Here is a 27,963-nt window from a genome sequence, read left to right on the forward strand (position 1 = left end):
TACACTATGCTCCCCTACACTCCACTAGACACACCTCCCCTACCTTCCCCTTCACTCAGTTCCCCTACACTCTGCTCCCCTACCCTCCCCTTCACTCAGTTCCCCTACACTCCCATACACTACCCTACACTCCACTACACTCTGCTCCCGTGCCCTCCCCTGCCCTCCCCTGCCCTTCCCTCCCCTCCCCTTCTCGTTTTTACCCTTCCCTCCCCTCCCTCCCGTTCTCTTCGTTCCCTCCCCTTCCCTCCCGTCTTCTCCTTTCTTCTTCTCCTCTCTTCTCCTTTCTTTCACAAATTGCAATGGAGAACAGGGAGAAGCATCACTTCCAGTCACTTCCGTCGTTCTCGTAGCTTGTGTCACTGCCTGATTCGTGGCAATCCATCAGCAGGATCCAGAAGCGTTCCAGCTGCTGTGCTACTAGGTGAGCAGCCGTCTCCAAGTGGCAATCACGGATTTCTTGCTGTGGCTCGGACACGGCACTTTCAAGTCCACCCTGGCTTGGCCATGTCCTCTTGCTCTGTCCCCACCTACATTACAGTTCTGCTTAGAAGCCGAAGCACGCTGCTGAAGTACTTCCACTCCTTCCATTTGCAAGGATTGAGTTTGTCTAGCCAAGTGGTTTCTGTCCATAGAACACAAGAAAGAGGTTTTGGTTAGAAACAACTCAAGGAGGACTTCTTTTCCACATGGGCAAGGAATAGTCACGCTTTTCTAATGGAAACTCCAGTGGAAGAGAGAATGACAGATCATGCCGAGAGCTTTGAAATATCCCTTGGGGATGCCTAGTGCAGAGGACCAGAGGAAAGCTGTCCAAAGGACACCAGAGAATCACTCGGAATTACTTCCTCACAGACACATGTCCTTACTATGTCTGATATGGCTTCATGTCTGATATGGCTTCAGCTGGTTTCAGGGTTCTTGTTCACCTAAAACCTAAATTCGGAGTTGTAAATGAAGATGGAAAGATTGACAAATGTATAAATCACTGATGGGGAAAAAAAAAAAAAAGAAAAAAAAAAAAAGTGCTTGGAGAACTTTGGCCATTAGCCCTGGAAAGCATCAAAGTACTGTCCTCTGAAGCAAATGCCTTCTTCTCTTGATACCTAAGGAGGGAAATCAATCCAATGTTGTAACATTAGAAAAGCAAACACTAAACACAAGCAAAGAAGAAGAACAAGTAAGCAATTGCAATGCCTATGGGGCTATTGCAGGGTTAGGCAAAGAACTATTGTGCCATGAAATCTTGGCATAGAAGAAATATTATGTGCATTTTTTACTGTTTCATTTGTTGAGCTCTGTTTGGAAGGGAGTGAATCTATCAGGATTAGATATCTAATTTAGAAGTGGAATTAAAATTGTTTTCTTTTTTTTTTTTTCCTCTTGAGTTCACTCCTTCCTATAGGATTTCATAATAGAATAGGTATATATTAAAAAAAAAAAAAAGATTCCAAGCAGGTAATCATATTCACAATTATTTTTTCAATCCAGAAACAATAGCAAGGATGAGCTGAAAAGTATTTCTATGCCATTAGAGTGTCAAGGTGTGTCCCATACATTAGTAACAGTCAGAGGATTCATTTTGGAGAACAAAAGCTATCTTGAAAGAAGTAAAGACAGAAGTAAATATGTATGCATGTATATCTCCCTCTCTCTACAGAAACCTAAGAAACTCGTCTGCAGGTTAGCTTCTTGCTCTCTCTTCTCAAAGTTCTAGTGAATACAGCATCAGTGTGTGTTCCAAACATTACCCTCAGTCCAGCACGGATACACACGAGAGGTCAGTCTGCAGGTTGCGCAGGCCAAGAAACTGCTCTGGCTTGATGGGAAGAGCCAAGGCAGAAGTTGCTGTCAGAGAAAAGATGCTGTCAAAGCGTGTCACGTCCATGCTAGAGCACCATCTAGCATACCATCTCTCCCACCATCTAGCTCTACTGCATCTAGATGCAGCTATACTAGAGCGTCGCTACTTAGCCAGTCTGGGGGATCTTAGGAGCCTTCTGAAGACCCAGAGGAGGGGCTGTTGTCCTTTCTGTTTTAACAGCCAGGGAAAACTCTTACCGTTTGACACAGAGGGGCTGAAAAACACAAAGTGGACTTGCAATCTTCAGAGCTTCGAAGCAAGTGGAGATTGTGGAGGTTGTGGAGTAACCAAGGAAACTGTTGATCTAGAAGCAGCCTACAGATTGTGTTTAGCCAGGGCCTTGTATTGCCCTTCTGGCTGATCTGCCAGCAATTCAAGAAAGTCTCCCTGGCAAGCCAGCCCTGGAGTCACCCCAAACTTGGTGAAACCCATGCGATTGGAAAGGAGACAGTTGCACTCCATAAACTGCAGGTTTCTGTGCTTTTTGCTTGCTTGCTTGCTTGCTTGTTTTCCAGGCTGAATTGGATTAGCTGGACAAGTTGGCAGCTGCCTACAGACAAATACCTTATCAGGAGTCTAAACTACGGGATTGCTCTAACTGAGAACAAGGAATTGGACTTGACGTCCTTAGGAAGTCTTTCCAGCTACGCTTTCTACCACTACAGAAATGCACCTGATTCTTTCACAAAGCTTACGGGTGCTGACTGCAAATAGTCCTCATCATTCTCCATTGCCTTCCTCATCTCCATTCTCTTTTGGCCCGTGAAGCTTTTCCGAGCAGAGATGAAGATCAGCTCTAATACGCAGTCTGGCATTCTGCAAAGGAAAAGAGGAATCCTCCTGAAAACTCTTTGCAACCTCACCCGCCATCCCCAAAGCAAAGAAGAGCAAAAGAACAGCGCTTGATCACAGCAAGCATCAACTCGAGCATAGGTCTCCTGCAAGTGTAGCGGGGTTCAACAGCTGCCAAACAAGCTTAAGGAGCACACCCAGAATCAAGTCCATCCAACAAGTGCTTGAAAGAGTTAGGTTTTCTTAGGCGTGAGGAATGAAAAAGAAAGCAAGAACTGACCAGTTACCAGCACACAGTTTCCCTCGAGCTTGCTTGGCTTCATTCCGCACCTGAGGCTGGGCTCCCAAGCAGGATTGAGCAGCATTGTGCAGAAACGCCAAAGCCTCCCCAGCCGTGCTGGATCTTCAGCCCCAAGGGCTTTGGCTCTGTTGCCTCCTCAGCAACATGGGCAATTGCCCAGGCAAGCCGGTGTCCAGCAGCTCGACGCAGGAAGCGCAGCCCCCCCTTGCCACCGCTTGGCGCTCACACCAGGAGCCCCCGCGGCGGTGGCAGCCGTTGCGCGGCGCTTGGTGCGGTGCGGTGCGGGCAGAGGGCTGCGGGCTCCTTCTCCTCGGGGGCGGCTCCGCCATGGGGCGTCCGCCGCGGGGCTGCTGAGGCGGCGGGGGGCTCCATGGGGGAGCGGAGGGCGACGTGCGCTGGGGCTGGGACGGGCCTGGGGCTGGGGCACCGCGCCGCCGCCGCCATGCCAAGCGGCACTCCTGGCATCTGTGCTGCAGAGCCAGCCAGTGTGACGCCTTGGCGTTTGTGACTTCACAGAATCACAGAATGTCTACGTTGGAAGAGACCTCAAGACCATCGAGTGACAAACAAAGGCAACTCTGCATTTCCTTCTTCAACACCCGCTTTCTTCACAAAAACAAAACAAAACAAAACAAAAAACACAGAACTTCATCCCTCACACGGGACTCCCGAACTGAGCCTGCAGGGGCTGCCAAAGGCAGCAGCTCCTCAAGCACTGCTCGCACACGGCTCCCTACCACGGGCTCCATCCATCCCCCAGGAGCAAACTTGGTCAAACTAAGCCCCTTTGGAGATATTGGATGGCAGGCCTTACCAAATGCCGGACAAAGGAAAAGATCTAACACAAGAAGGGCTGCCCCGTGCCAGGCACAGTGTAGTTCCAGGCACTTCCAACAGCCCCACTGCAGGCAAGAGTGAGCCTGTGCGGGATGATGACAGCGCCTCTGGAGAAATGTCCGGCAGAGGGCTGCCACGATGACAGAGCGGGCCTGGACTAGAGCAGCCCAGAGGTGTCTCCTGACCCCCACCTTGCTGTGAGCTGGTGTCTTGACGGGAGGCTGCCGGGAACAAGGAGGCTCCACAGCAAGCACTCAGGCTTTGTGACGTGGGGCGGCGTCAGGCCACAAGACCATTGTGACACGGCAAGCGTCCCCATGGTGACGGTGTGACTTATATGGCCCGAGCCCCCGTGGTGCTCACTCCCAGGAGTGCAGCGCCGTCAGGAGGCAGCAGCTGCCCTGGGTGCCTGTTTCTTTGTCTCTGTGAGAGGACAAAGGGATGCCGAAGGAGCAAGAGGCGAAGGCCTGCTCCCAGCCCAACAAAGGGCTGCCGAGCATGAAGAAGCACCACCAGGTGCGGGACAGGGAGGGAGGGAGAGGGCAGACACAGGAGAGAGAGTGCCAGGTGGCGGAGCATGGTACCGGGGCGCGAGGCCTGGCCCTGAGTGTCTGCGGTCCAGGCCCAGGTTCTCGTGCCCCAGGGGTTTCTCTGGGGCAGAGCTGAGGCCTGGGATGGCTGTGACTCGCGTGGGTCGGGCAGCACTCTGTCCGAAGGATGTGGCACTGAGGTGGGGCTGGGTGTCCAGGCACCACAAGGGATGCTGGTGGCAGCGCAGCCACCACCATCCCACACCTCCTTCTCCCCACAGGTGCAACCCAAACCGCCACAGGCAGGACCGCTGTGCAGCCAGACTCCATCCTTGTCCATCCACGGGGTGAGGCTGCCACAGCTCCACTGCCCACAGAAGTCACAGGCCTCTAGGAAGAAGAGCACACAGGTAGGGAGCCCAAGTGAGATGGGGCCAGATGCCTTCCCAAGCCCTGGGAGCTGCTGACAAGGAGGCGGCACGTGCTGGAGGGGGCAGGTGGGCAGGTGCTGGAGGTGGGCAGGTGGGAAAGGACTACGGTAACATCACCTTTCTCCTTGGCTTCCCTTGCAGACAGACAGCCTGAAGCTGAGGCAGGCACTGCCCGGCAGCAGTGCCACCGGTGAACGGAGAGATCCTCTACCAGCCTTGCCGCCTCTGCCAAGGCAGGCAGCGACACTGAGAACTACACATCGGCATTCAGTGGGAGCTTCAACTATCCCCCGGCTGCCCAGTCTGTCAGTAGCAGGCTCCACCTCTTCTGTGCCATGCAGAGACTGCATCACAAGCACCAAGGCTGTCAGACTCCCCGAGGTCGTCCCACGTCCTCAAGGACACGTGAGAAAAGAGCAAATGGCAGCAACTGCCGAGAGCCGGGGGACAGCCCTGCAAGCCCCCGCATCCATTCTGGCGCCTCTGCAGGCCAGACCCCAGCAAGACAACAGGCCAACCCCAAGCCATGCTGCAGCCAGGAGCCAAAGACCCAGGGTGCAGCTGAGGGTACAAAGGCACTACGCCCCTCCCAGCAGTGTGGCAACACCCGCAAGGACAGCCCAGGTGCCGGCCACCAAGACTGAAAAGATGCCAGCAACACGGAGACGAAAAGATGGCCATGCTCGAGAGGACACAAGAGCTGCTGCTGGGATCTCCAAGCCAGGAGGGAGGCAGCAGAAGGAAGCCACCTGGAACCTTCACTGGGACCCAGACGCAGCCCACCAGCAGGGGCCTGGCTCACCCCACAGCACTGGCAGAGATTCTGCCAGAGAGGCAGTCAGCCCCGCACAGAGCGCATCTCTTGCCATGTCAGGGCCAACCAATGCTGAGCCAGCAGATTCTGCGCAGGTTGCAGGTCCTGCCAGTGAGGGGGACAAGAATCCTATGGGTGCATCAGCACCCAGAGATGCTAAATCGCCTTCTCCCCTGGCTGCTGCTATGCCCGGCCCTTCCACAAGCAGCCAGAAAAGACCGCCGACATTGAAAGACCGGGTCAAGATCAACTGGGATATCTATGGGTGCTCCTCCTTTCGGCCAGCAATGCAGATCATTCCGAGCGGGGAGAGGGAAGGCTGCCAGTTGTCCCGGTGGAACGAGTCCTGGCCGAGCAGCGTGAAGGTTCCGAGGTTGCGAAGGATCTGGGCAGCAGACGACGGTGACACAGCTGACAGCACTGCAGCCAGTGCATCGGGCAGGCAGGAGGTGGCAGTGAGGACTGCGGGCCAGCGCCTTCCCTACTTTTGCTCCACAACGAGTAAGACCATTCTGCAGGACATTCAGGAAGAGTGGGAAGAGAGCCCCAGGATAGAAGCTGTGGCAGAAGCAGACGACGTCCTGCCCAGCACGTCTCCTGCCCCATCTGGTGAGGCAGATGCCAGGCCTTCAGCTGCTCCTATGGCCGCAGTTCCTGGGCCCGAGGAGCTCCCCCCGGCCTGCATGCCCAAAGAGGGAAAAGCTTCAGCCTCTCCCCTGGCTGCTGCTATGCCCGGCCCTTCCACAAGCAGCCAGAAAAGACCGCCGACATTGAAAGACCGGGTCAAGATCAACTGGGATATCTATGGGTGCTCCTCCTTTCGGCCAGCAATGCAGATCATTCCGAGCGGGGAGAGGGAAGGCTGCCAGTTGTCCCGGTGGAACGAGTCCTGGCCGAGCAGCGTGAAGGTTCCGAGGTTGCGAAGGATCTGGGCAGCAGACGACGGTGACACAGCTGACAGCACTGCAGCCAGTGCATCGGGCAGGCAGGAGGTGGCAGTGAGGACTGCGGGCCAGCGCCTTCCCTACTTTTGCTCCACAACGAGTAAGACCATTCTGCAGGACATTCAGGAAGAGTGGGAAGAGAGCCCCAGGATAGAAGCTGTGGCAGAAGCAGACGACGTCCTGCCCAGCACGTCTCCTGCCCCATCTGGTGAGGCAGATGCCAGGCCTTCAGCTGCTCCTATGGCCGCAGTTCCTGGGCCCGAGGAGCTCCCCCCGGCCTGCATGCCCAAAGAGGGAAAAGCTTCAGCCTCTCCCCTGGCTGCTGCTATGCCCGGCCCTTCCACAAGCAGCCAGAAAAGACCGCCGACATTGAAAGACCGGGTCAAGATCAACTGGGATATCTATGGGTGCTCCTCCTTTCGGCCAGCAATGCAGATCATTCCGAGCGGGGAGAGGGAAGGCTGCCAGTTGTCCCGGTGGAACGAGTCCTGGCCGAGCAGCGTGAAGGTTCCGAGGTTGCGAAGGATCTGGGCAGCAGACGACGGTGACACAGCTGACAGCACTGCAGCCAGTGCATCGGGCAGGCAGGAGGTGGCAGTGAGGACTGCGGGCCAGCGCCTTCCCTACTTTTGCTCCACAACGAGTAAGACCATTCTGCAGGACATTCAGGAAGAGTGGGAAGAGAGCCCCAGGATAGAAGCTGTGGCAGAAGCAGACGACGTCCTGCCCGGCACGTCTCCTGCCCCATCTGGTGAGGCAGATGCCAGGCCTTCAGCTGCTCCTATGGCCGCAGTTCCTGGGCCCGAGGAGCTCCCCCCTGCCTGCATGCCCAAAGAGGGAAAAGCTTCAGCCTCTCCCCTGGCTGCGCACCCTGTGTTGGAGGCCAGGACAGCACCTCTCACCCCATCAGCATGTGAGGAAGAAGAAGCAGCACCTTCTCCCCTGGCTGGGGGCCTTCTGCAAGAGGTAAGCAAGGTATACCTTCCTCGTCCCACAGTCATGGAAGCCACAGACCCCTGTCGGTGGGCCTCGAGGCCCCTCATCCCTTATCCATCTGGCATCGGGGGCATCGGGGCCCGGAGCATGGCCAAACAGTGGCCCACAGGGCTGTGGTTTTCTCTCCCCATGCAGGTTTCCTCCGAGCATAGAAGCAGTGCACAGTGTTCCTCACACTTCCAATCGGTGCCAGAGGAAGGGCCAGGTATGTCCTAAAGTATGGAGCCATCCCAGCCCACGGCACGGAGGCTGGCAGCACTCCACGCACAGGGTCCCTCCATGTCCAACTGTCCCCTCCCCAAGGGAAAGCCTTGGTGGCGGGGGCAGGCAGGACCATGCCCAGTTCCATCCCAGCCCCTCACGTACAGCTCTCTGACCCCCACAGGCACCGCTGCCCTCCCGCACGCTGTGGCTCGCTCGCAATTGCCCCCCCTCTTCAGGAGAGCACTTCGGGCTCTCCGCAGGAGTTACTGCTTCAGCTGCATCACAGAAGACCTAGAGCAACGTGAGGCTGACAGTACCAGGGAGCTCCCCACAGATGGCAGCTTCGGTCCCGAGGACGGGGCTTCTGAATAAAATTGTTCAGGACTATTTCATAGATGAGGGCTGTCTCTTCTGTTCTGTTCTGCGTGCATGGGTGTCTGTGGGCTGCGTGTGCAGCTGCTGCGGTCAGACCCTGGGGCAGGGTGTCCCCATCTCCATGCTGCTAGTGCCTAGAGGGTGCACAGGTTTGTGCAGCAGTACTACCATGCAGTACTCTTGCGTGGGCTCCTCTCTATGGGCTGCAGCTTCAGCCCAGGGCCTGCTCCTGTGGGGGCTCTCCATGGGCCGCAGCTTCCTCCAGGCCACATCCACATGTTTTATAATGATGATGATGTTTTTGTTATTATTATTATTAATATTAATATTAATTAATAACATAATTAATAAATAATCATCATTTAATAATTATTTAATAATTACAATAATAATAACAATAATAATGGATTCCAGGGCAGCGATCCTCTTGGGAGTCATCATGCGGCACTTGAAGGGCAAGCAGGCGATCGGGCCCAGCCAGCATGGGTTTATGGAAGGCAGGTCCTGCTTGACGAACCTGATCTCCTTCTACGACAAAGTGACGCGCTGGGTGGATGAGGGAAAGGCTGTGGATGTGGTCTACCTTGACTTCAGCAAGGCTTTTGACACCGTCTCCCACAGCATTCTCCTCAAGAAACTGGCTGCTCTTGGCTTGGACTGGCGCACGCTTCGTTGGGTTAGAAACTGGCTGGATAGCCGGGCCCAAAGAGTTGTGGTGAATGGAGCCAAGTCCAGTTGGAGGCCAGTCACTAGTGGCGTCCCCCAGGGCTCGGTGCTGGGGCCGGTCCTCTTTAACATCTTCATCAATGATCTGGATGATGGCATTGAGTGCACCCTCAGTAAGTTTGCAGATGACACCAAGCTAGGTACGTGTGTCGATCTGCTCGAGGGTAGGAAGGCTCTGCAGGAGGATCTGGATAGGCTGCACCGATGGGCTGAGGTCAACTGTATGAAGTTCAACAAGGCCAAGTGCCGGGTCCTGCACCTGGGGCGCAATAACCCCAAGCAGAACTACAGGCTGGGAGAGGAATGGTTGGAGAGCTGCCAGGCAGAGAAGGACCTGGGAGTGATGGTGGACAGTCGGCTGAATATGAGCCAGCAGTGTGCTCAGGTGGCCAAGAAGGCCAACGGCATCCTGGCTTGTATCAGAAACACTGTGACCAGCAGGGCTAGGGAGGTGATCGTCCCCCTGTACTCGGCTCTGGTGAGGCCGCACCTCGAGTACTGTGTTCAGTTTTGGGCCCCTCGCTACAAGAAGGACATCGAGGTGCTTGAGCGGGTCCAAAGAAGGGCGACGAAGCTGGTGAGGGGCCTGGAGAGCAAGTCCTATGAGGAGCGGCTGAAAGAGCTGGGCTTGTTCAGCCTAGAGAAGAGGAGGCTCAGGGGTGACCTTATTGCTCTGTATAAGTACATTAAAGGAGGCTGTAGAGAGGTGGGGGTTGGCCTGTTCTCCCACGTGCCTGGTGACAGGACGAGGGGGAATGGGCTAAAGTTACGCCAGGGGAGTTTTAGGTTAGATGTTAGGAAGAATTTCTTTACTGAAAGGGTTGTGAGGCACTGGAACGGGCTGCCCAGGGAGGTGGTGGAGTCACCATCCCTGGAAGTCTTCAAAAGACGTTTAGATGTAGAGCTTAGGGATATGGTTTAGTGGGGACTGTTAGTGTTAGGTTAGAGGTTGGACTCGATGATCTTGAGGTCTCTTCCAACCTAGAAATTCTGTGATTCTGTGTGATTCTGTGATTCCAAAACTTTTGTCATGAAGACTGGTTTCCCATGTACATGAGAGACGCATAAAGAAATCGCAACTTCTTTTCACCAAAGTCTGAGTTGTTGTGATATCATTGTGGTGAAAACACGCGCTTTTCACCAAAGTAACATAATTTAGGTAAACTTGGTCAAACTAAGCCCCTTTGGAGATATTGGATGGCAGGCCTTACCAAATGCCGGACAAAGGAGAAGAGCTAACACATTTAGGAAACCAGTATTTGCAACAACATCTTACAGTTTGGTGCAAGCAACTAGAACAAATCAAGAAGAATGTTTTAGGCACTAGACCTTTTATTTGCCTCCCAAGGGGAAGGATGCACTTGAATCAATCTTAGTTGCTCTATGTGTGTAAATGAGGCAGGAGGAATTGAGACTGAGCACGAAAACATTTGGGGAAAGACTAAGGTAATAAGGTGATTAGTCTAAGGTGATTACGTAAGGTAATTCAAGATGACCCCTCCTGGTGTCATTGCCTAAACATTGCCTAAAACTTTGATGTATCTCAGAGATAGTTACTTACTTCAGCTGACAACACTTTTCAGTTACCTTCTTTCAGTTTCTCATCCACATTATTTCTTCTTCTGAGTAGCTGATCCCTTTCCTTCTGAAGAACCTGAATTTTTTCCAGAATGTCTGTCTTATCTTCAGTAGTGCTGTCCTGAAGCTGCATACCTTTATCACACAATTCCTGGTCCAGCATACTTAAGCGGTAGACAATTTCATACTATCTTTGTTTAAAGCCTTAAAAAAAAAAAAAAAAAGAGAGAGAGAGAGAAAGAAATAAGAGGAAGAATGAAAGAAACCGTAAGTATAAAACTCCTTCCCCATAAACATGTACATGAGACTGTCGCATCCTAAAGTGGAAGACCTGTCTACTTCTTGTAAAGGGACGCCATTTAGGCTAAGTAGATAGCTACCATAAAATTTACTATTTAATCAAAAGATGAAAGAAAACAAAGAAAAGCAATGTGCAGTTTTCTACATATCTTACATGAGTTAGTCATTACGGTGACAATGACATTTCAATTTCTGTTTCTCAGTAGCCAAAGTAAATAATACAGAATGTTTCTCTGCCACGTTCTCTAGTTTGCAGGCATTGAGCAATTTTTTAGATATCGTTATTTAATGTGCTGCAATAACAGAACTTTGGAAGTCAGATTTTGTTTTGTTGTTAGAATTTCGAGGATATCATGTAAATAAAGGTTATTACATTCTATTATTCATGTTTAAAATGTTGATTTGATCAAGCCACACAATAATGTAATGGCAGCGCTACAAATACAAGTTGCATGGCTTAAACCTCTTCTGTTATCCGTCTGCCCTCCTCCCATAGTCTTTTCAGGCAGCTCTACAATTGTGTTAAGTTTCTTTCCTTCCTTCCTTCCTTCCTTCCTTCCTTCCTTCTTTCTTTCTTTCTTTCTTTCCTTCCTTCTTTCTTTCTTTCTTTCCTTCTTTCTTTCTTTCTTTCTTTCTTTCTTTGTTTCTCTCTTTCTTTCTTTCTTTCTTTCTTTCTTTCTTTTTCTTTCTTTCTTTTTCTCTCTTTCTTTCTTTCTTGCTTGCTTTCTTGCTTGCTTTCTTGCTTGCTTTCTTTTTTATTTTTCTTAAATCACCTGGCTAGATCTCAGTTTCTTGATTTCTACGTGGCTTTTCTCTTGCAATAATGCTTCTTTTTTAGCTACAATGGCTTCTCTTTTCTTTAAATCTTCTTCTAGTTCCGCTAACTGTTGGTGCTGTTGAAGAATTCTTTCCATTTCTTCATCCAGCCATTTCTTTTGCTCTTCTAATTTCTACAATTTAAACAGAGATCCAGAGAGCATGACTATGTTTTTCCTCTTTTAGAGTAACTGATAAAACGTGAGAAATCAACATTTCAATTCTTAACATTAATTGTTCAACAGAATCCTGATTCAGGATACTACAGAAATAGGACTGACTTAAGGAGAGGCTCAGCAATGTTATATTACTACATCTTATGCAAACAATTTTATCAGATGCTTTTAAGGAAATGTATTATTTTCCTACAAACAGTTATATAAATAGATGTCATATATAGAATGACAACAACTAAGTTGGAAAGGTACCACAGGAAATCAGCTAGCCCATCCTCATTGCATGATTCTTGCCCAAGACCAAGATTGGTGGAAAAACACATTGTGATGAGAAACTGTGATGCTGAAAGAAAGAAAAAATGGGAGTTCTGATCCTGCTATCAGAGTCTATTCTAAGTCTCTTCTGAAGCAATGGTTTATCAGTGGGCATATTGCTGGTATGGCTAAAAAGTTGCTTTTATTTCATTTTTTAAATTTATTTTCACCTCTAAAGACTTTGGTTAACTCATGAAACTCTCATGTTCCAATGTCTAGTTCTGAAATCATGCAGATAGCACTGTTGCACAGGAAACCTACTATTCTAACACTGTCATGAACAACCAAAACCATAGCCGTCTGTCATATTTGTCAGATGGGAAAAGAAACAAACAAACAAACCGTGCAACATTTATAACAGAGCTCATCAGAATCACCTTCAAACCTACCAGACAACCAAACTTGTTGAATTTCCAGCTATCTGAATTACTACCTTTGACAAGTCATAGAAAAAACAAAGACATTACAGCCCTCTCCTTTCGTTCATTCAAAACCAGTTAAAGAGCTTCTTGACTTGTCTCAGGTTTTGCTACAACAAAAAAATAACAATTTTAAAAAAAAAAACAGGGGAGGGAGGACGGAATACTCTTCTTCCAAACGCTTTACAAAGATGACACGGGGTGAATAAAGACACCTTTCTTTTCAGTGTCCACACAGATTTGGAATAGATTACCTACCTCTGATTTCTGTAAAGTTCCCACCGAGTTATTTTTCTTCTTTTTAAATGCAGCAATCTCGCTGTCTTTAAGTTTAAGAATCTTCTGTTGCTGTTCCATCTTAAGCTGAAGTTCCTATGAACAAAAACAAACAAACAAAACTTTCTTTCTGCCTCTATCAGTGTGTTTTTCAAACACATTTAATGACAGAATCTACACAATCATGAAATCAGAAATATTGAACATGCAAAATTGCACGCAAAATTGCAACTCAGGGCTAGACATCACATAATAACATTTAAAAACATAGCTGAAGAGAAAGGAAGAATGAAGATTTCTGTGAAAATACTTATACACAATTTCTTCAGTGTCAAGTAAGCAATTACTTCAAAGGACAAAATCTGGTAGTACAGTACATTGCCTTTGGGAAAACAAAGGTCAAACTGGTTGATCTTATTCTTTGTCATAAGGAAACAGAAAGAATCCTGCTTTAATTTGTAGCTGGTCCCGCTGAAGCTCTGCTTCTAGTTGCTTCTTTTTTTCACTCTCCTCACGCAGTCTTTTCTCTAGCAGGGTCTGCTGATGCTTCATCTGAGCCACGTTCTGCTCAAGTTCTATTGCTCGTTTGTCACTTTGGTTAGATAGAGAAGCCAGATTCTTAGTGTCTTGCTTCTTCTTCTGTAAGGCCTGAATGTTCATGGAAAATTTCAGCTTAACAACAGGAAAACTTAAAACTAAAACCTGACTCAGGTTAATTCTCTATTTCACTGAGTTAGGACAGTGAGCAAGACTTGCTACACTTTGCCCCAACAATCACACATTATTTCTAAGGTCTCTGAGCCTTCGTAAAATCATCAAAGACAGAACTATCTAACTACTTAGTTGTTAAATAGTAGTGGGTATAACTGTGTGAAGGTTCTCATTGGCTACTTCAATCCAACTAGCTTCAATTGTGGGAAGCTGGTGAGAGTTTCACAAGCAGAGTGTACGGATTTCAAAGGTGATGCTGAGACAGGAATTTGCAAATCCTAATGGTCAGATTGGAAATACCTGCACTTTCAGCTTAGCTGCATCCATCTTCTTTCGGAACTCTTTTTGTAGCTTGGCTTTCTCAGGAAGCTCTCTCAGCTCCTTATTCTCCAGCTCCTGAAGCTGTTTTTCAGTTTCGGCCAGTTCCATTTTGGCCTGCTCGGATTCTTGCTCCGGTTTAGTTATCTTCAAAGAATATTGCCTGCTTACACACTCTGCATCCTTACCTTAAAGACATCATATCCAAATAGTTTTAAAACAGCAAGATAATAATTTGCAATGTATTACTTAAACCTGTAATTGAATCGTTACTTACTTCATCCTGATTAAACCAAAAATTTCTGAGACATTTTCCAAACCTAAACAAACAGCTCCCTTATAACACTGAAATATAGATGAACGAAGGAATCTTAAATCTGAACTCTTCATAAATCGTCTGATGTCACCAAAGAAAGTAACACCTGAGTGCCACATCAAGTGAAAATTTTCTGCCTACTGCAGTCCTTGACAAAATAGCTTGCCTGTATTATTATGGTTTTTTTGTTGTTGTTGTTGTTTTGCTTTTGTTTGTTTGTTTGTTTGTTTTTCCCCAGAAGAATATGCTACATATTTCTCAGCTTTCAACTTGGTAATCAGCAAAAAACTCTCGATTGTGTTTCTACTGATTTGCCCTGTTCGGGCAATCTGATTTGCTCTGTTTGGGATTCCGTAAGTACTGTTACTGGGGGCGCACAATGTTTCTCAATGCCAAAAGACTGCCTCAGGAGAATATGTACACACTAGAAGAGTGTGATTGAAACAGGTAAGCACAGATCTGTAGGGTCATCATAATGATAAGTTTCTGGCAAGCATATATATATCAGGACAGGTGTGTAATGATATAGGCTAACAGGGACACTGACCTTTTCCCTCATCCACTTCTGACTCCTGCTTCTCTACTGCTATGATGGCAATGCAAGCATTCCCAGCACAGTGTCGTATCTTCTCTCCTATCCCAGACACTGGGTGACAAACACATGTCCATGAAGAGATCAGTTGCACTAAGCATACGTGAAAAATTACACTATAGGTGGATGAACACAATAAGCCACAAAACACAAAAAAATATTTAACAAACAAATCTGCAGATCACAGCTGAGTAGGACACAATAAAAATTTGCAGCCTTCAATGCACTCATAGCAAGTAATTCATAGAAGTTAGGAAACTGTAAGTTACCAGAAGTATTCCCGCAGAAGAAAATTACCCGAAAACTAAGATATGCAGGTCTTCAGAAGTTTTCTGTCTTTTTTCTTGCTTATTTCCGAATGTCTTCATTTCAGTTTTTCAGTCACTTACCTGTTCTTACTAATTCCTTAATAAGTTCTTCTTTCATTTTGATGTGAAGTGCAAGTTCTCTCATTTTTTGCTTGGCCTCAGTGAGTCTCAACTCTGAATTCTTTAACTTCTGCATGTTAAAAACATGACTTTTCTGGAGGCAGTCGATTTCTTCACCTTGAAAGAAAACAAAGCAATGTGGAGACCAAAAAAAAAAAAGGAATAAAAAAGGAATAAAAGGAATACACTCTTTAGCCAAAAGACAGTGATCTGAAATATAGTATGTATAGAATTCTTACAAATGAAGCGAAAGAGCCAAAAGGAGAGAGTATTACAAAGAGTCTTTTCCCTGCCGTCTGAATATGGAAATGACAGCATTCATTAGCATTTCAAGAATGCTAATGAATGCTAACCTGAGAGAGAAAAATATATATATTTTTAAGCATTTTCAGTGCATCTCTGATGAAACAACAGCATGTTTCCTTTTCTTGAACTAGTACTAGACTTGTATGTCAAGTGCTTTCTCGCTAGTAAGTAGTACTTAAACATTAAGGTCACTGATGTCAATTTCAGAAAAGGAAAAGGAAAATAATTTAAAAATAAATTTATGTTGAGCTATCATGAAAAAAGTATTTGTAGCAAATAAAGACATTTTGATGAGAAAAATAATTATATGTGATAAAGACATTATTGCATATTCTAATATTATATCTAACACAATTTACTCTCATGACTTCCATTTTACCTGTGGCTGTATCAGTCTGTGGCACAGATTTGTCACATAAGCTGGACTTGTCAACTTGACATTTCATGTCACTTTGCTCAAAGGGAAAGCACGGAGAAGCCTGTTTTCGTGTCCATCTTTGGTTTATTGAATGCCTAAGAAAGAATGGAAAACATGATACATTCTAAACACAAAGGGATTTTTTTTTCTTCTAACTTTCTATAAAGTACATGATATTAAAAAGAAGAGTGCCAAACTGAGAAAGCTTACGTAAGCATTTGCACCTTCTTCTTCCCTTGCTTGATCTTGTTGGATGATGTCCCCAAAACAAAGATCATGCAATCTTTATCGCATCAAAAAAATGTGGTTTTTAAACTAGTTTCATAATATGCCTAGTTGGTCCTGCAAATTTATTTTAAGTAGTATCACAAATGGCCTCACATTACAGTAGGATTAGGCAGTAATAGTATATTTGCTATCTATTTATCTGTAACAAAAATTAAAGAAAAAATTACTTAATTAAGTAATGAGAAAAAAAAAAATTAAATTACTTTTGACTGTCTGTATTTTCTTTCTCTTCATCACTCTGATCAGAGAGGTGGCAGTGAAGGACTTCATCTTGATCTTCTATGTAGCTCAGTATCATCTGGCTACGAGCACGGAATCCTGCCATCATCCGAGCCAGGGAAAAAGCAGGGGGACTGGTATACACCTGCCAAAAAGCACCCAGAAAACACTTGGAATAGTTCAGTAATTCTTTATAGATATTCCAATAGTATTTCAGTTGAAAAGTCTTTCACTACCTGACCTTGTATGCAAAATTGCAGGTGTTTAAATAATATTTCTGAGTACCTGTGTACCAGAAGGTTTTGCAAGAGAAGGTTCTGCTTAGAACATTTGTCCCAAGTGCAAAAGAAGGTACTGTTACCAACTTATTACCCAAAATGTTCAGTTTATCAGTACAGAATAATCATTCATTTTGGGAATGCTTCCTATCTGAACTGTTAAGCATTGCACAAAAAGATCACTAAAGACTACAGCTTTATGACTGTGATAAATTCTGTGTTTTAAGTCAATTTGTATGGGGCTTTGAGCAACCTGATCTAGTGAAAGGTGTCTCTGTCCATAGCAGAGTTGGACTAGATGATTTTTAAAGGTCCCTTCAAACTCCAGCCATTCTGGGATTCAAAATGGAAGCCCATAGATTTTGGACAATTGGGACATAGCATGTGTCGCAAGACATTCGAAAGTACTTTTTCAGTCTTCAATGCTAAAATGCTTCAAAGCTAAACAGCAGCTGACAATAGGTCACCATAATTTGTCACGCCAAATAGAATTATTGAACGATAACTGTTAAAAAAAATGTAATGCTTAGCTAGACCTTACCTTTCCTGTCTCTGTCCCTGAAGATGGGTAAAGGGAGTGTAGCATACTCTTTAGGAGTGGGACACTGTATGGCCTTCTTGCAGATGCCGTAACAGCAGGCCCATCTCCACAAGCACTTGAGAAGTCCCAAGTTTTCACAACCATCAACTTCTCTAATTTTTCTTTTAGCTGATCAATAAGGATTTGCTGTTCCACCATTTTTTCATTCTCATATGAAAAAAACAAAAACAAAAACAGTTGCTGATCATCAGGTTTGCATCATACCTTTCTAAATTCATTATAAAGGTCAGTCAGTCTTCTTGTATATCATTCACCAACTCTAAATTCTTCTGCAGTGCACAGGCAAATTCTGCAACAAACTGAAAATTCTCTGCCATGACAGGTAGAATCTTACCTCTCCCCAAACTCCAATCATTTTTTTGAGACATTTTTGTCTCTAAAGGACCTGTCCTATATAAATTATGTCAGCTAGATTTAGACATCTAGCGAGAAGTAGATGACGTATTTATCAGCCCTTGCTTGCCTTATTTGTGTGTTCATGGATAAATAAAATGGTAATTCAAGAAAAATGTTCAAATGAAGCACATGGTCTGAGTTTAAAGAATGAAATGTACATACATGTAGGCTTCCTCTTCCTCTTGGAGCGGTCCAACTTGAAAGATTATTTTTATTAATTAACATTCATAAAATTGTACGTGACCCCAGGATCCCCTGTATCAACCGTTACTTTCTTTTCTACCCAGCCTCAAATTTGTCAGTAATGCTAGTTTGAAGAACTTACTTGCCTTTCCTACAGCAATCTCTGTGCATTGTTCAAAATTACATATCTTCACTGAACTGATTTATCCATAAGGCCAAGACCATACAATTTTCAGTCTTCTCTGTTCCTTTCAGAATACATCGAAAATCTTGCCTACCAACAGGAAATTTGAATAACAGCTAGAGATAGTTAACTGAAGTATGCATTCTCCTACTTTGAATCATATATTTTTATTTATTCTGTTTTTCTCATCTTCTTAGACTGCAAGTCCTTTCCCCATACATAGACAATGCCCCACAAATTGACATTTTGTTGGAATACAATACATAATATTTCTGTGTCATAGCAAAAAGAATATATATGTGAATACCATACATTTTATGATTGTGGAAGTAGTAACTCCACCTTGCAACTTTTTTTTTTTTAATCCCTATAAGACTCTGTCCATTATGCCCTTGTACATACAACCCCATAGTGCATAACCTGTTACATAAATACATGTGTACAAACATCTACATGCTACTTTTACAGTTCTAATTCTATCATGTATCATTGAAACGACACTTTCCTGTGCATACAACTTTAAGCCATTTGACACAAGCATTTGATTTAATTATTATACTGATTTGTCTGTTTTTAAGTAAAGGTGAGAGCTGCGATCTTTTGCCTACAGTACAACTGTTTCTGTTCATAACATCTGCCTCGTATCCTCCATAGGATACAATTAGAAGCATAATCCTATATAAGCATCTATGTGTATTATAAGCATGGATTGTTTCAGTCTAATAAGCTGACAATATGCAGTATGGGTTAAAAAAGGAAAACACACAAAAAAAGCCTATCCAGAGATGACAGAACAGAAAAAAAGTTACAGAGGGAAGGAAAAGATGGTGACCAGTAGACTTACCTTTCATTCATTGACTCTCCCCAAGCCATCAGCAAAGAAGAGGAAAAAGGAGAAAAAGGAGAAAAAGGAGAATAAGGAGAAGCGTACTAACTAGCCATGTTTATGCTGTTCCCTTTAAAAAAGGTCAGATCTATCATCCTATAAAGTCAGATCTATCAGCTATCCTATATATGGTCTCCTGGATCTTGAAATGCTATTCACTTACTACCCATTACAATTTCATTAGCATATACAAGATCTAGAGAGGGAAGGAGGCAAGCAGTGTTTCCACTGTGTCACTCAGCTTCTTGTAATAGTAAACTCTCAGAATACTAGGATGAAATTCTGTCTTAAAAAGTCAAAAGGCAACAATACTTTACTCTCACACTGAATAAAGACATAGCAAAGCATGTTTCTACACAGCCTTTCAATTAAAGCATTCTGTAGGAACTTGATGGTCTTTTTGAGATTCTAAACAATCTTTAAAAGCCTTTCAAGTCCTAAATCATGAATCGTCCTGAAACAACTTAGCAACAATACAGATCTGGAGGAAGGCAGGAAGCAAAGAGAGGGTGAATGAATCACTTAATATCATACAGGGAGGCTGTGGCACAGTTAGGCTGATACACAAACTTCAGGAATCACAGTATTGTGATTCACCCACTAGATGATCTCAGCTCATTAGGGAATACAGCTCGAATTCAAACAAGGTGCTTGTAAGACTGGTAGGTGTTTACATCCAAAAAAATTCTGAAGGATCTGTCTTGAAATCATGAGTACATTCCTAGAGTGGACGGATGGTTCGATATAGATACATGTAATATATGCCAGAGGAAAAATACCTGTAATCTATGTGTTTCTTCAGCCTTTTTAAAGATTCCAGTTGCTCTTCATTTTCCTGTATTAATGTCTTTATCTGATTCTGCAATATCTTCAACTCATGATCCTTCTGGCTGAATACTTCTTCATCCATAGCTAGAGCCTGCTAGATAATAAAAGGAAAATTCAGCCAGTGGAAAAGCAGGCATTGTTATTCTTGAAGTTGGAAAATTAAATACATACAGATACTTATTTGTTGTTCAAAGATGTGATTGGAACTGCAAAGTTGTGACGTATATATGGCAAATTCTCCCACCATGGAATCACAGAACAGCTGAGGCTGGAAAGGACCTCTGCAGGTCACCTGGTTTAACCCCTGGCTCAAGCAAGGCCACCTTGAGCAGGTTGCCCAGGACCATGTCCAGGTGGCTTTTGCAGGTCTCAGAGGATGACTCCACCTCTTTGGGCAACTTGTTCCAGTGCACAGCCACAGCCACCACACAGTACACAAGTGCTTCCAGATGTTTGCCTAGAAGCTCTTGTGTTCCAGTATATGCCCACTGCCTTTTGTCCTGGCTGCACGTTCACTGCACCTTCCCTTCAGGTATTTGTAAGACATTGCTAAAATCCCCCACTGAGCCTCCTCTTCTCCAAACTGAACAGTCCCATCTCTCTCAGCCTTTCCTCATTGGAGAGGTGCTCCAGTCCCTTAAGCATCTTTGTGGCCCTCTGCTGCACTTTTTCCAGGATGTCCCTGAATCTCTTGCATGGGGGAGCCCGGAACTGAACAGAATCAAGCGGAATGGAGTAGAAAAGTTGCAAAGGACCTACAAAGATCATCAAGTCCAACTGGCTGACCACTTCAGGACTAACCTAAAGTTACAGCATGTTATTGCGGGCACTGCCCAAATGCCTCCTGAATACTGACAGGCATGGGGCACCAAACAGCTCGCTAGGAAGCCGCTGCCAGTGTCTGACCATCCTCATGGTACAGAAATTTTCCCTGATGTCCGGCGTGAACTGGACATCCCCCACAGCTTTGTGCCATTCCCATGCATTCTTCCCTCAGTTACCAGCAGCAGAGACCAGCACCTTCCCTCCTCAGCAAGTTGCTGAGAGCCATGAGGTCGCCTCTTGGCCTCCTATTCTTCAGACTGGACAACACAAGTGTTCTCAGTCTCTCCTCAGAGGACCTGCCTTCCAGCCCTTCTACCAGCTTTGTTGCCTTCCTCTGTACACTTTCAATTATCTTCACATCCTTTTTCAACTGGGGAGCCCCTGAGCACACAATGCTCAAGGTGAGGCCACATCAATGCTAAATATGGTGGGAGAATCACCTCTTTTGACTGGCTGCCTATGCTGTGTATAACGCACCACAAAACACAGTTTGCAACTGCAACTGGACACACTACTCCAGCTGTGGCCTCACTGAGCGGAAGGATCACATCTGTTGACCTGTTAGTGACACTTTGCCTAGTGCAGCCAACAAAACCACTAGCCTTCTTAGGAGGAAGGGCACATGGCTGACTCATGTTCAACTTGGTGGCCACCAGGACGCCCAGCTCCTTTTCTGCAGGGCTGCTTTCCAGCGGGGTGGCCCCCGGCATGCACGAGTGCCTGCAGTTGTTCCTCTTCAGGTGCAGGACTCTGAACTTGCCCTTGCTGAACTTCATGAGGTTCTTGTCAGCCCACCTTTCCAGGCTGTCAAGGTCCCTGTGGTTATGGCAGCATGGCCCTCTGGGGAATCAGCTGCTCCCTTCAAAAGTGCTTTCCACCAGTTGTTTCTTTACTTCTGTTTCTCATCTATTGATTTTGTTTTGACAAGTTTCTTTCTCCCAAAGGAAATAATGGACCCATAACCAACACTACCTTACAAAGTGGGTATTTAAATCCAATTACTTTCTTTGGTGTGCTGTGAGATGTGGCTGTAAAATCTCAGCATCATTCATAATATTAATATTAATACACTTCTCAAACAAAAAAATAAGGATGGCCCTCCTCATTTTTCATCTCAAAGAAGAGCCTAAAGATTAAAGAAACTATAATGTTATTTTTTTTCAGATGTTTTTCTGGGTAAGTGATCCAATAGTGATTGAAGGTTACTTCCAAATGTAGTTGGCCTTCCAGAAAACCTTTAGGAGCCAAATGCAAAGTAGAGACACACTATGTCTTACCATTCTAAAGACAGATACTTCTGTACAACTCTATCTTTTCTGTACAACCTATATCTTTCAAGTAAATACAACTCTTAAGAGCTGCTCAAGAGCCTTTATTGCCCTGTTATTTTAGCATCTCCCTAACCATCTCCTCCTAGCTGTGGATGGCATGCTTACCCGGGTAGCTTTCAGTTTAAACCCAGCTCTTACACTGTTTTGAACCTGGGAAGCAGAGCTTTACAATAAGCCAGAGAAAAAAAATGAAGAATAAATAACAGAGCTGTAATTTAGGATGATGAGAACCAAGGAAAGCCAGAAGTTGTGTATGCAACTGCGAGGTAACAATCTACAGGCTTACCAGAATTCAGTGTGAAAAATGAAAATAGGTTGATTTTATAAAATTCTAACTTGTTGGAACTCTATCTCCTCCTGCTACAAGACAGACACATTAGCTTTCCTGATTTGTTCATAGGTACCTAAACAATCAACTTAGAATGAAATACCTGGCATTTCTTTAGTTCTCTCCTCAGCTGAAGAATTGTGATATGATGGGACTCTTGCATGGTGCCAGTTCCAGTGTCAATTTGCTGCACGGTGAGAGCTTCCTGCTTTTTAAGCTAACATCATCATTCAAATCAACCAGGAATGGGAAGGCTTCGTCCAAACAGTTTCTGTAGCTGAAGCACTGAACTTGAAGCCGGGTGAGCTGTTCTTCTAGCAAACTGATTCAGGTTCTTTCTTGATTTAAGTCATGTCAACACTGATCACCAACTTGTTGGTTCTGCAAAGCTTCTCGGAGCAATCTGATTTCAAGTTCCATTTCATCAACCCGGTCTTGATCAGGGTTGTAGTTGACAACGGGTTTATTTCTAATGTTTTTGGCTCTGTTTGCATATTTGAGCGGATTTAAAGATTCATCAAAGTCTGATGAGGATGGACTTATACATGTTATCATGACAGTCTTGGCATTCCCTCCTAGGGAGTCTTTCAGAAGGCGAGTGATTTTAGCATCCCTGGATGGAATATGTACGCTTTTCCTTTTTGGGTCTCCAAGAGCACTGATGACATTTCCCAAGGCCAACAAACCACTATTGATTTGAATTGATTCTTTGAATCCTTCACCGGTATTTCCAGTCTTTGTCACCCTCTCTGATCCTGCCAAATCCACAAAACGGAACTTTGAAGCAATCATCTGGACTGATTTCCAAGATGAATCCTGTGGATCCCTATTTTTTTTGAGACTCTGCAGATTGTTTCTGACAAATACTGAGAGTAAAAATGGCATGTGATCGACTAGAGTGTTCGTTCATTTGTGTTGTGCCTGCGTGACGAGCTGCATTGCCACTTTCCAACAGGCTCATCACTTCATCTGCACATTCTACTTGGAATTCCTTAGCACCAACAATCACTTCAAACACTAAAAGAAAATCAGAATAATTACATTAATTTTAAACTTTTCAGTAAAAGTTTACTGCAATTATGAAGAGTCAATCTATAAACACAAATCACACAAGCATACAAGCCTGCATTATTATAAGGTCGTAGCACACAGCCAAATAAAATAAAACAGTAGGTGGAAAGCACGAAGTACAGCACATCTGAAACCTGCAGAAATAGAATATATGGGTGTATTTTGTCACAGCATTTGAAACAATATCGTAAACAGAATACACAGACTTAGGTGTTTACACATCGTCTTATGCAATTTGCAACCTAGTGCTATCTAGAAAAAAAGTATGAGCAAACCTAGCTCAAAGCTTACTTTGTCAGTTAAAAAAAAAATAAGAAATTTTGAAAGTTTGTAGTAAAAGTGACTCCCAGCCTATGTTAAGAACATAGTTCTTAGTGGAATGGAAGCAGATATTTACAGCATAAGTAGCTTAACAAATATAACTTTGAAGTGAGAAGCAAAGGCTTAATCTTAAAGCATTCATTCAACTGAATAATCATGCACAATTGTGTTTCTATGCTGAATTTGCAGAAACAGTAACAGTACTACCTTACCACCTGATGCTGCTTCTGGAGGAACATTGATATTGTTCATAGGAATCTCAAATGAAGGCTGCTTCAGATCAGCTAAACTGAATTGATATTTTAAAAACGTGACTTCGTCTAGTATTAGTCGTCGATAAGCTCTCTTTTCAAGAGATGGAAACAGTAATTTGTGCACACAACAGAAATCAAATGCACAAAGTTCTAGAGCTGAAATCCTACCTGTATTTCCCTTTTCATCTTCTCGGATATGTAAATCTTTCACAGAGGTCTCCAACTCCAATAAATCTCAAAGTTCTTCCTTGTAAACCTCTCTATAAGATACTTTCACACGGAAATCGATGTTATGGTTTTCAGAAATATGCTGAAATAACTCCTGAGTAGCCCGTGGGATTATGCCTTTTTCATCCTCTGAAACTGATGCTAAAATAGAAACACAGATGTCACAGACACTTGCAGTCATTCTGTCACACAAATTACAAAGACTAAAACTAAAGAGAAGTCTGCGAGGTTTATCACTCAATATAATAAGGAATAGGAAGAGCTCAGTTTTCCCAAGTTTTCATGTAAAGATTTGCTTTTCTGTTGATCAGAAATGCATGGAAATGATACAGAACTTTACTACTTTCTGCGGGTATGAGACTAAAAGAAAATTAAATTAGTAAAAAATCACGCTAGAAGAAAAAAATATTTGGAACTTGCTCATGAATTAATGATAAAACTGCAAATCCTTTATGCAGAAAGAATGAATACATCATTTTCAGGGTTTCAAATTCAGAATCAAGGACCAAGAAAAATCCAGAAAGTCTTCTAATTCCTGCTACTCCACTTCTTCTCTCTTCTTCAGCAGAACAGACAAACAAATTGTGACTTCTCCATATGGAAGGGAAGATAACCAGAGCTGCTGATACAGGATTCCAGAGAAAGTCAGAAAGCAAAATCGGATACATGCAGAAGCTGAAGAATTCTTCTGCGAACCAATACAGAAAAAAAAGTAGTTTCCAGTCTCAGGTGTTTGAGGAACACTGACTTGGAAATACCAAGTAAGTCGAATAGTAGAGTTTCAGATATCTGCCTTGAAAAAAGCAAAATTTGAATTCCACATAAAGTTCAACAAGGCCAATATGCAAAGTTCTGCACTTGTGCTGGAACAGTTACAAGCACAACTACAGTCTGGACAGAAAACAGATTGAGAGCAGCCTTGAGGAGAAGGACCTGGCGGTGTTGGTTGATGAGAATCTCCACCTGAGCCAGCAATGTGTGCTTCCAGCCCAGAAAGCCAACCACATCCTGGGCTGCATCAAAAGCAGCATGGCCAGCAGGGGGAGGGAAGTGATTGTCCCCCTCTGCTCTGCTCTCGTGAGACCCCACCTGGAGCTCTGAGTCCCCCAGCACAAGGACGTGGAAGTATTCGAGAGAGTCCAGGAGGGCCACAGGGATGCTTAGAGAGATGGAGCACCTCTCTTACGAAGACAGGCTGAGGGAGTTGCAGCTGGGCAGCCTGGAGAAGAGAAGGCTCTGGGGAGACCTTACAGCAGCCTGCCAGTGCCTAAAGGGGGCCTACAGGAAAGCTGGGGAGGGACTCTGGAGGGACTCTTTGGCAGGTGCTGTAATGATAGGACAAGGAGGAATGGCTTTCCAACTAAAAGAGGGTTGATTTGGATTAGATAGTCAGAAGAAATTCTTTCCTCAGAGGGTGGCAAGGCACTGGCACAGGTTGCCCAAAGAAGCTGTTGATGCCCCATCCCTGGGGGTGTTCAAGGCCAGGCTGGATGGGGCCCTGGGCAACCTGCTCTAGTGGGTGACATCTTTGCCCGTGGCAGGGGGTTGCAACCGGGTGATCTTTAAGATCCCTTCCAACCCAAACCATTCTAGGATTCTATTCCATTAAATTTATCTATGAAATCTCTTTGCCAGTCTCTGAAAAAAGTCCAAGTGTCAGTTTGCTTCATACAATTACCTAAAGCAGATACTCTCTAAGTAGGATAAATGGAGCAAAAATTTCTAAAGCACTGTGTTTCAGAAAGTAGGGTAAGTTGCCTGTTAGAATAGAGAATGGGAAAGAGCACTTTTTTATTTTTTTTTCTCTCATACTTTTGGCATAGCCTAATGGACACAGAATTTGTGTTTAGAACACAACCATCACATAAACTTTGGAATATATATGTCTTTTTTTGCTATACATTTTTTCATTATCTCTTAAAAATTCTCAAGCATCATCTGTTATGTATTAAAGACTTAATTTGCAGAACTACATTGTTCACACACACACAAAAAATGACTTTTTACAACGTACCAATGTGACCACCTCCAATGGTGTAAGTCTTCCCAGAACCTGTCTGTCCGTATGCAAATACTGTAGCATTATACCCCTCAGCCAAAGACACTAGAAGAGGTTTCATGCAAACTGTATAAACTTCTTCTTGGGTTGAGTTTTTGCCAAATACAACATCAAAAGTGAAGACATGGTCTTTCCCAATGATTATTTGTTGTGTATTTGGGACTAATCTCACGCATACTTGGTGGTTATGAAGTACTTCCTTGGAAAGCAGAGGTCTGACCCTTACTGCAACTTTAACCAGGATCTCCTCCATGCCGGCCTCCATCTCTGTGCTCCCCACTCAGTATTCAGGAAGATCTGTTACAATTCCTCTGTTCACCTCATTTGCAGTTTTCCGCACCTAAGAAAAAATGTTTTCTGAGTTAAAGAAGAAAGAATTAACTCCCTGATGAAACAGAATGTTGAAGAGTTTCCCAAAGAATACACAAGCATCATTACACCCTGGAAAGGAACTGTGATAAAAAAGCAGATATGTTAACAACTGTTAAACCAGTGCAGAAACTAATTTTGCTTGTATTACCTTCTAAGCTAGCAGACTTAACCTTTGGTCTGAAAGTGGTCAGACCAAATTGGATGTTATAGTGCCGGATGAAGCAACAATAGTGTAAGATCTTGTTAATGAACTGTTGATAAAGCACAGACTTACAATGAACCTTATTTTCTCACTGCTACAGTACCGATGCATAGGCAACAGAAATTATTCAAACAAAACCTTTTTATCCTGAATTTATACCTATAGACACACACGTGCTTGAAAGCCATCTTCTGCTTACAAGGGCCAAGTATTTAGAATTTCAGAAGCACAGAAAGCTGTCGTGTTGCTTACATGGTGGGTATGATTTTAAATAGTTGTGATTACTACACACCAAGCATTCCTCTGATTTTAATCCGTCTGTTTATGCCCATCGGTAACTATTTTTTATTAGTTATATATTTCAGCAACCGTGGCTCCTTATACTGCCCCCCATCTGTTAATTCTGAAGCACAAGAAGAAGCATCGAATAGGATTTCTTTACAAATGCCTACCAGAAACACTCCAAAGCCTCGATGGGTATCAAATGCTGCCGGATCCCAAACACATCTTCTGCTCTTCTCTTGCTGATTCTCAGTCAAGGAGGCTTTGCCATGCAAAGGAAAGTTTGCTGAACTTCCTCCTTGCTGAACTCCCACGCAGCCTTTTGGCTCCGTTACCCAACTGGCAGAACTCACCAGCTAAGCACATCCAATTCCGCCTGCATGCAAATGCACCCAGATTGAAACACAAGTCTTCCGTGGCTGCAAAGAGAAGAGTTCTGGCATTTCACTCACACCCATTTGCACTGAGGGCTTGTCCATCCCGAGCCGAGAAACTTGGGAAGCTGACAAAAAGCCTTGTTGTACAGAACCGAGCAGCGGGAAGCCAAGGAAGAGAATCATAGAATCATAGAATATCCTGAGTTGGAAGGGACCCTTAAGGATCATCAAGTCCAACTCTTGACACCGCAAGCAAGAGCCTGAAATCCTGCTCATTTCAGAAGGGGCACGGCAATCACGAGCAGATACTTCAGACTTACTGACTCCCCCCCCGCCCCTCCCAAAATGACACCCAAACCAGTCGCGGCAGGGGAGGGGCGGAGGAGGGGAGAGATCCCATTTCCTACTTCCCCAAACAAACACCAAGCAAAATGCCGGCTCAGCGGCGCTGTGGGGCGGCTCCCCCCAGCCCCAGCCCCGGCCCCGGCCCCGTCGCTCCCCGCTCCAAACCTGCTCCGGGCGTCGGGAGGCAGCCTCCGGGCGGGCTGAGGGGCCGGCGGGCCGCGCCTGGGCCGCCCGCGCTGCTGGTGACAGCGCCTCGCGAGGCAACGGCCGCAACCTTCGGCGGCGCCGCCCCGCCGCGCACAGCGGCCCCCCGCGGCAGGAG

The 27,963-nt window shown here is 45.1% G+C and overlaps 2 protein-coding genes across 22 annotated transcripts; one reads left to right on the forward strand and one right to left on the reverse strand.

Moving 5' to 3' along the window:
- Nucleotides 1–216: 216 nt before the first annotated feature.
- On the reverse strand, nt 217–27,963 carry LOC113842215 (kinesin-like protein KIF27). Of its 20 annotated transcripts, none has more exons than XR_011805769.1 (17): nt 27,807–27,963; nt 27,090–27,338; nt 26,019–26,403; nt 23,945–24,145; nt 22,234–23,147; nt 19,598–19,740; nt 17,110–17,316; nt 16,275–16,435; nt 15,745–15,878; nt 15,021–15,176; nt 14,587–14,724; nt 13,706–13,911; nt 12,677–12,790; nt 11,466–11,642; nt 10,402–10,596; nt 2,560–2,680; nt 217–1,848 (listed from the first exon to the last, which is right to left on the reverse strand). XR_011805769.1 is itself a non-coding variant. In XM_072031057.1 (16 exons), the coding sequence occupies exons 8-16, from the start codon at nt 17,305–17,307 to the stop codon at nt 10,558–10,560; spliced, it is 1,323 nt and encodes a 440-aa protein (XP_071887158.1). In that variant the 5' UTR covers nt 17,308–17,316; nt 17,891–18,022; nt 19,598–19,740; nt 22,234–23,147; nt 23,945–24,145; nt 26,019–26,403; nt 27,090–27,338; nt 27,807–27,963; the 3' UTR covers nt 8,433–10,557. The 20 variants fall into 20 exon arrangements, 12 of the variants coding, with proteins under 12 accessions (XP_071887158.1, XP_071887160.1, XP_071887163.1 ...); XR_011805770.1 differs by having other exon boundaries at nt 219–625; XR_011805771.1 differs by having other exon boundaries at nt 219–625; nt 10,376–10,596.
- On the forward strand, nt 3,863–8,555 carry LOC119714959 (uncharacterized). Of its 2 annotated transcripts, none has more exons than XM_072031055.1 (5): nt 3,863–4,310; nt 4,606–4,734; nt 4,897–7,479; nt 7,645–7,714; nt 8,503–8,555. In XM_072031055.1, exons 1-5 carry the CDS (start codon nt 4,236–4,238, stop codon nt 8,538–8,540), a joined length of 2,895 nt encoding a protein of 964 aa, XP_071887156.1. In that variant the 5' UTR covers nt 3,863–4,235; the 3' UTR covers nt 8,541–8,555. The 2 variants fall into 2 exon arrangements, with proteins under 2 accessions (XP_071887156.1, XP_071887155.1); XM_072031054.1 differs by lacking the exon at nt 8,503–8,555 and adding an exon at nt 7,895–8,105.

This window comes from Anas platyrhynchos, chromosome Z (assembly GCF_047663525.1).
Source record: "Anas platyrhynchos isolate ZD024472 breed Pekin duck chromosome Z, IASCAAS_PekinDuck_T2T, whole genome shotgun sequence".
Lineage (NCBI taxonomy): Eukaryota > Metazoa > Chordata > Aves > Anseriformes > Anatidae > Anas > Anas platyrhynchos.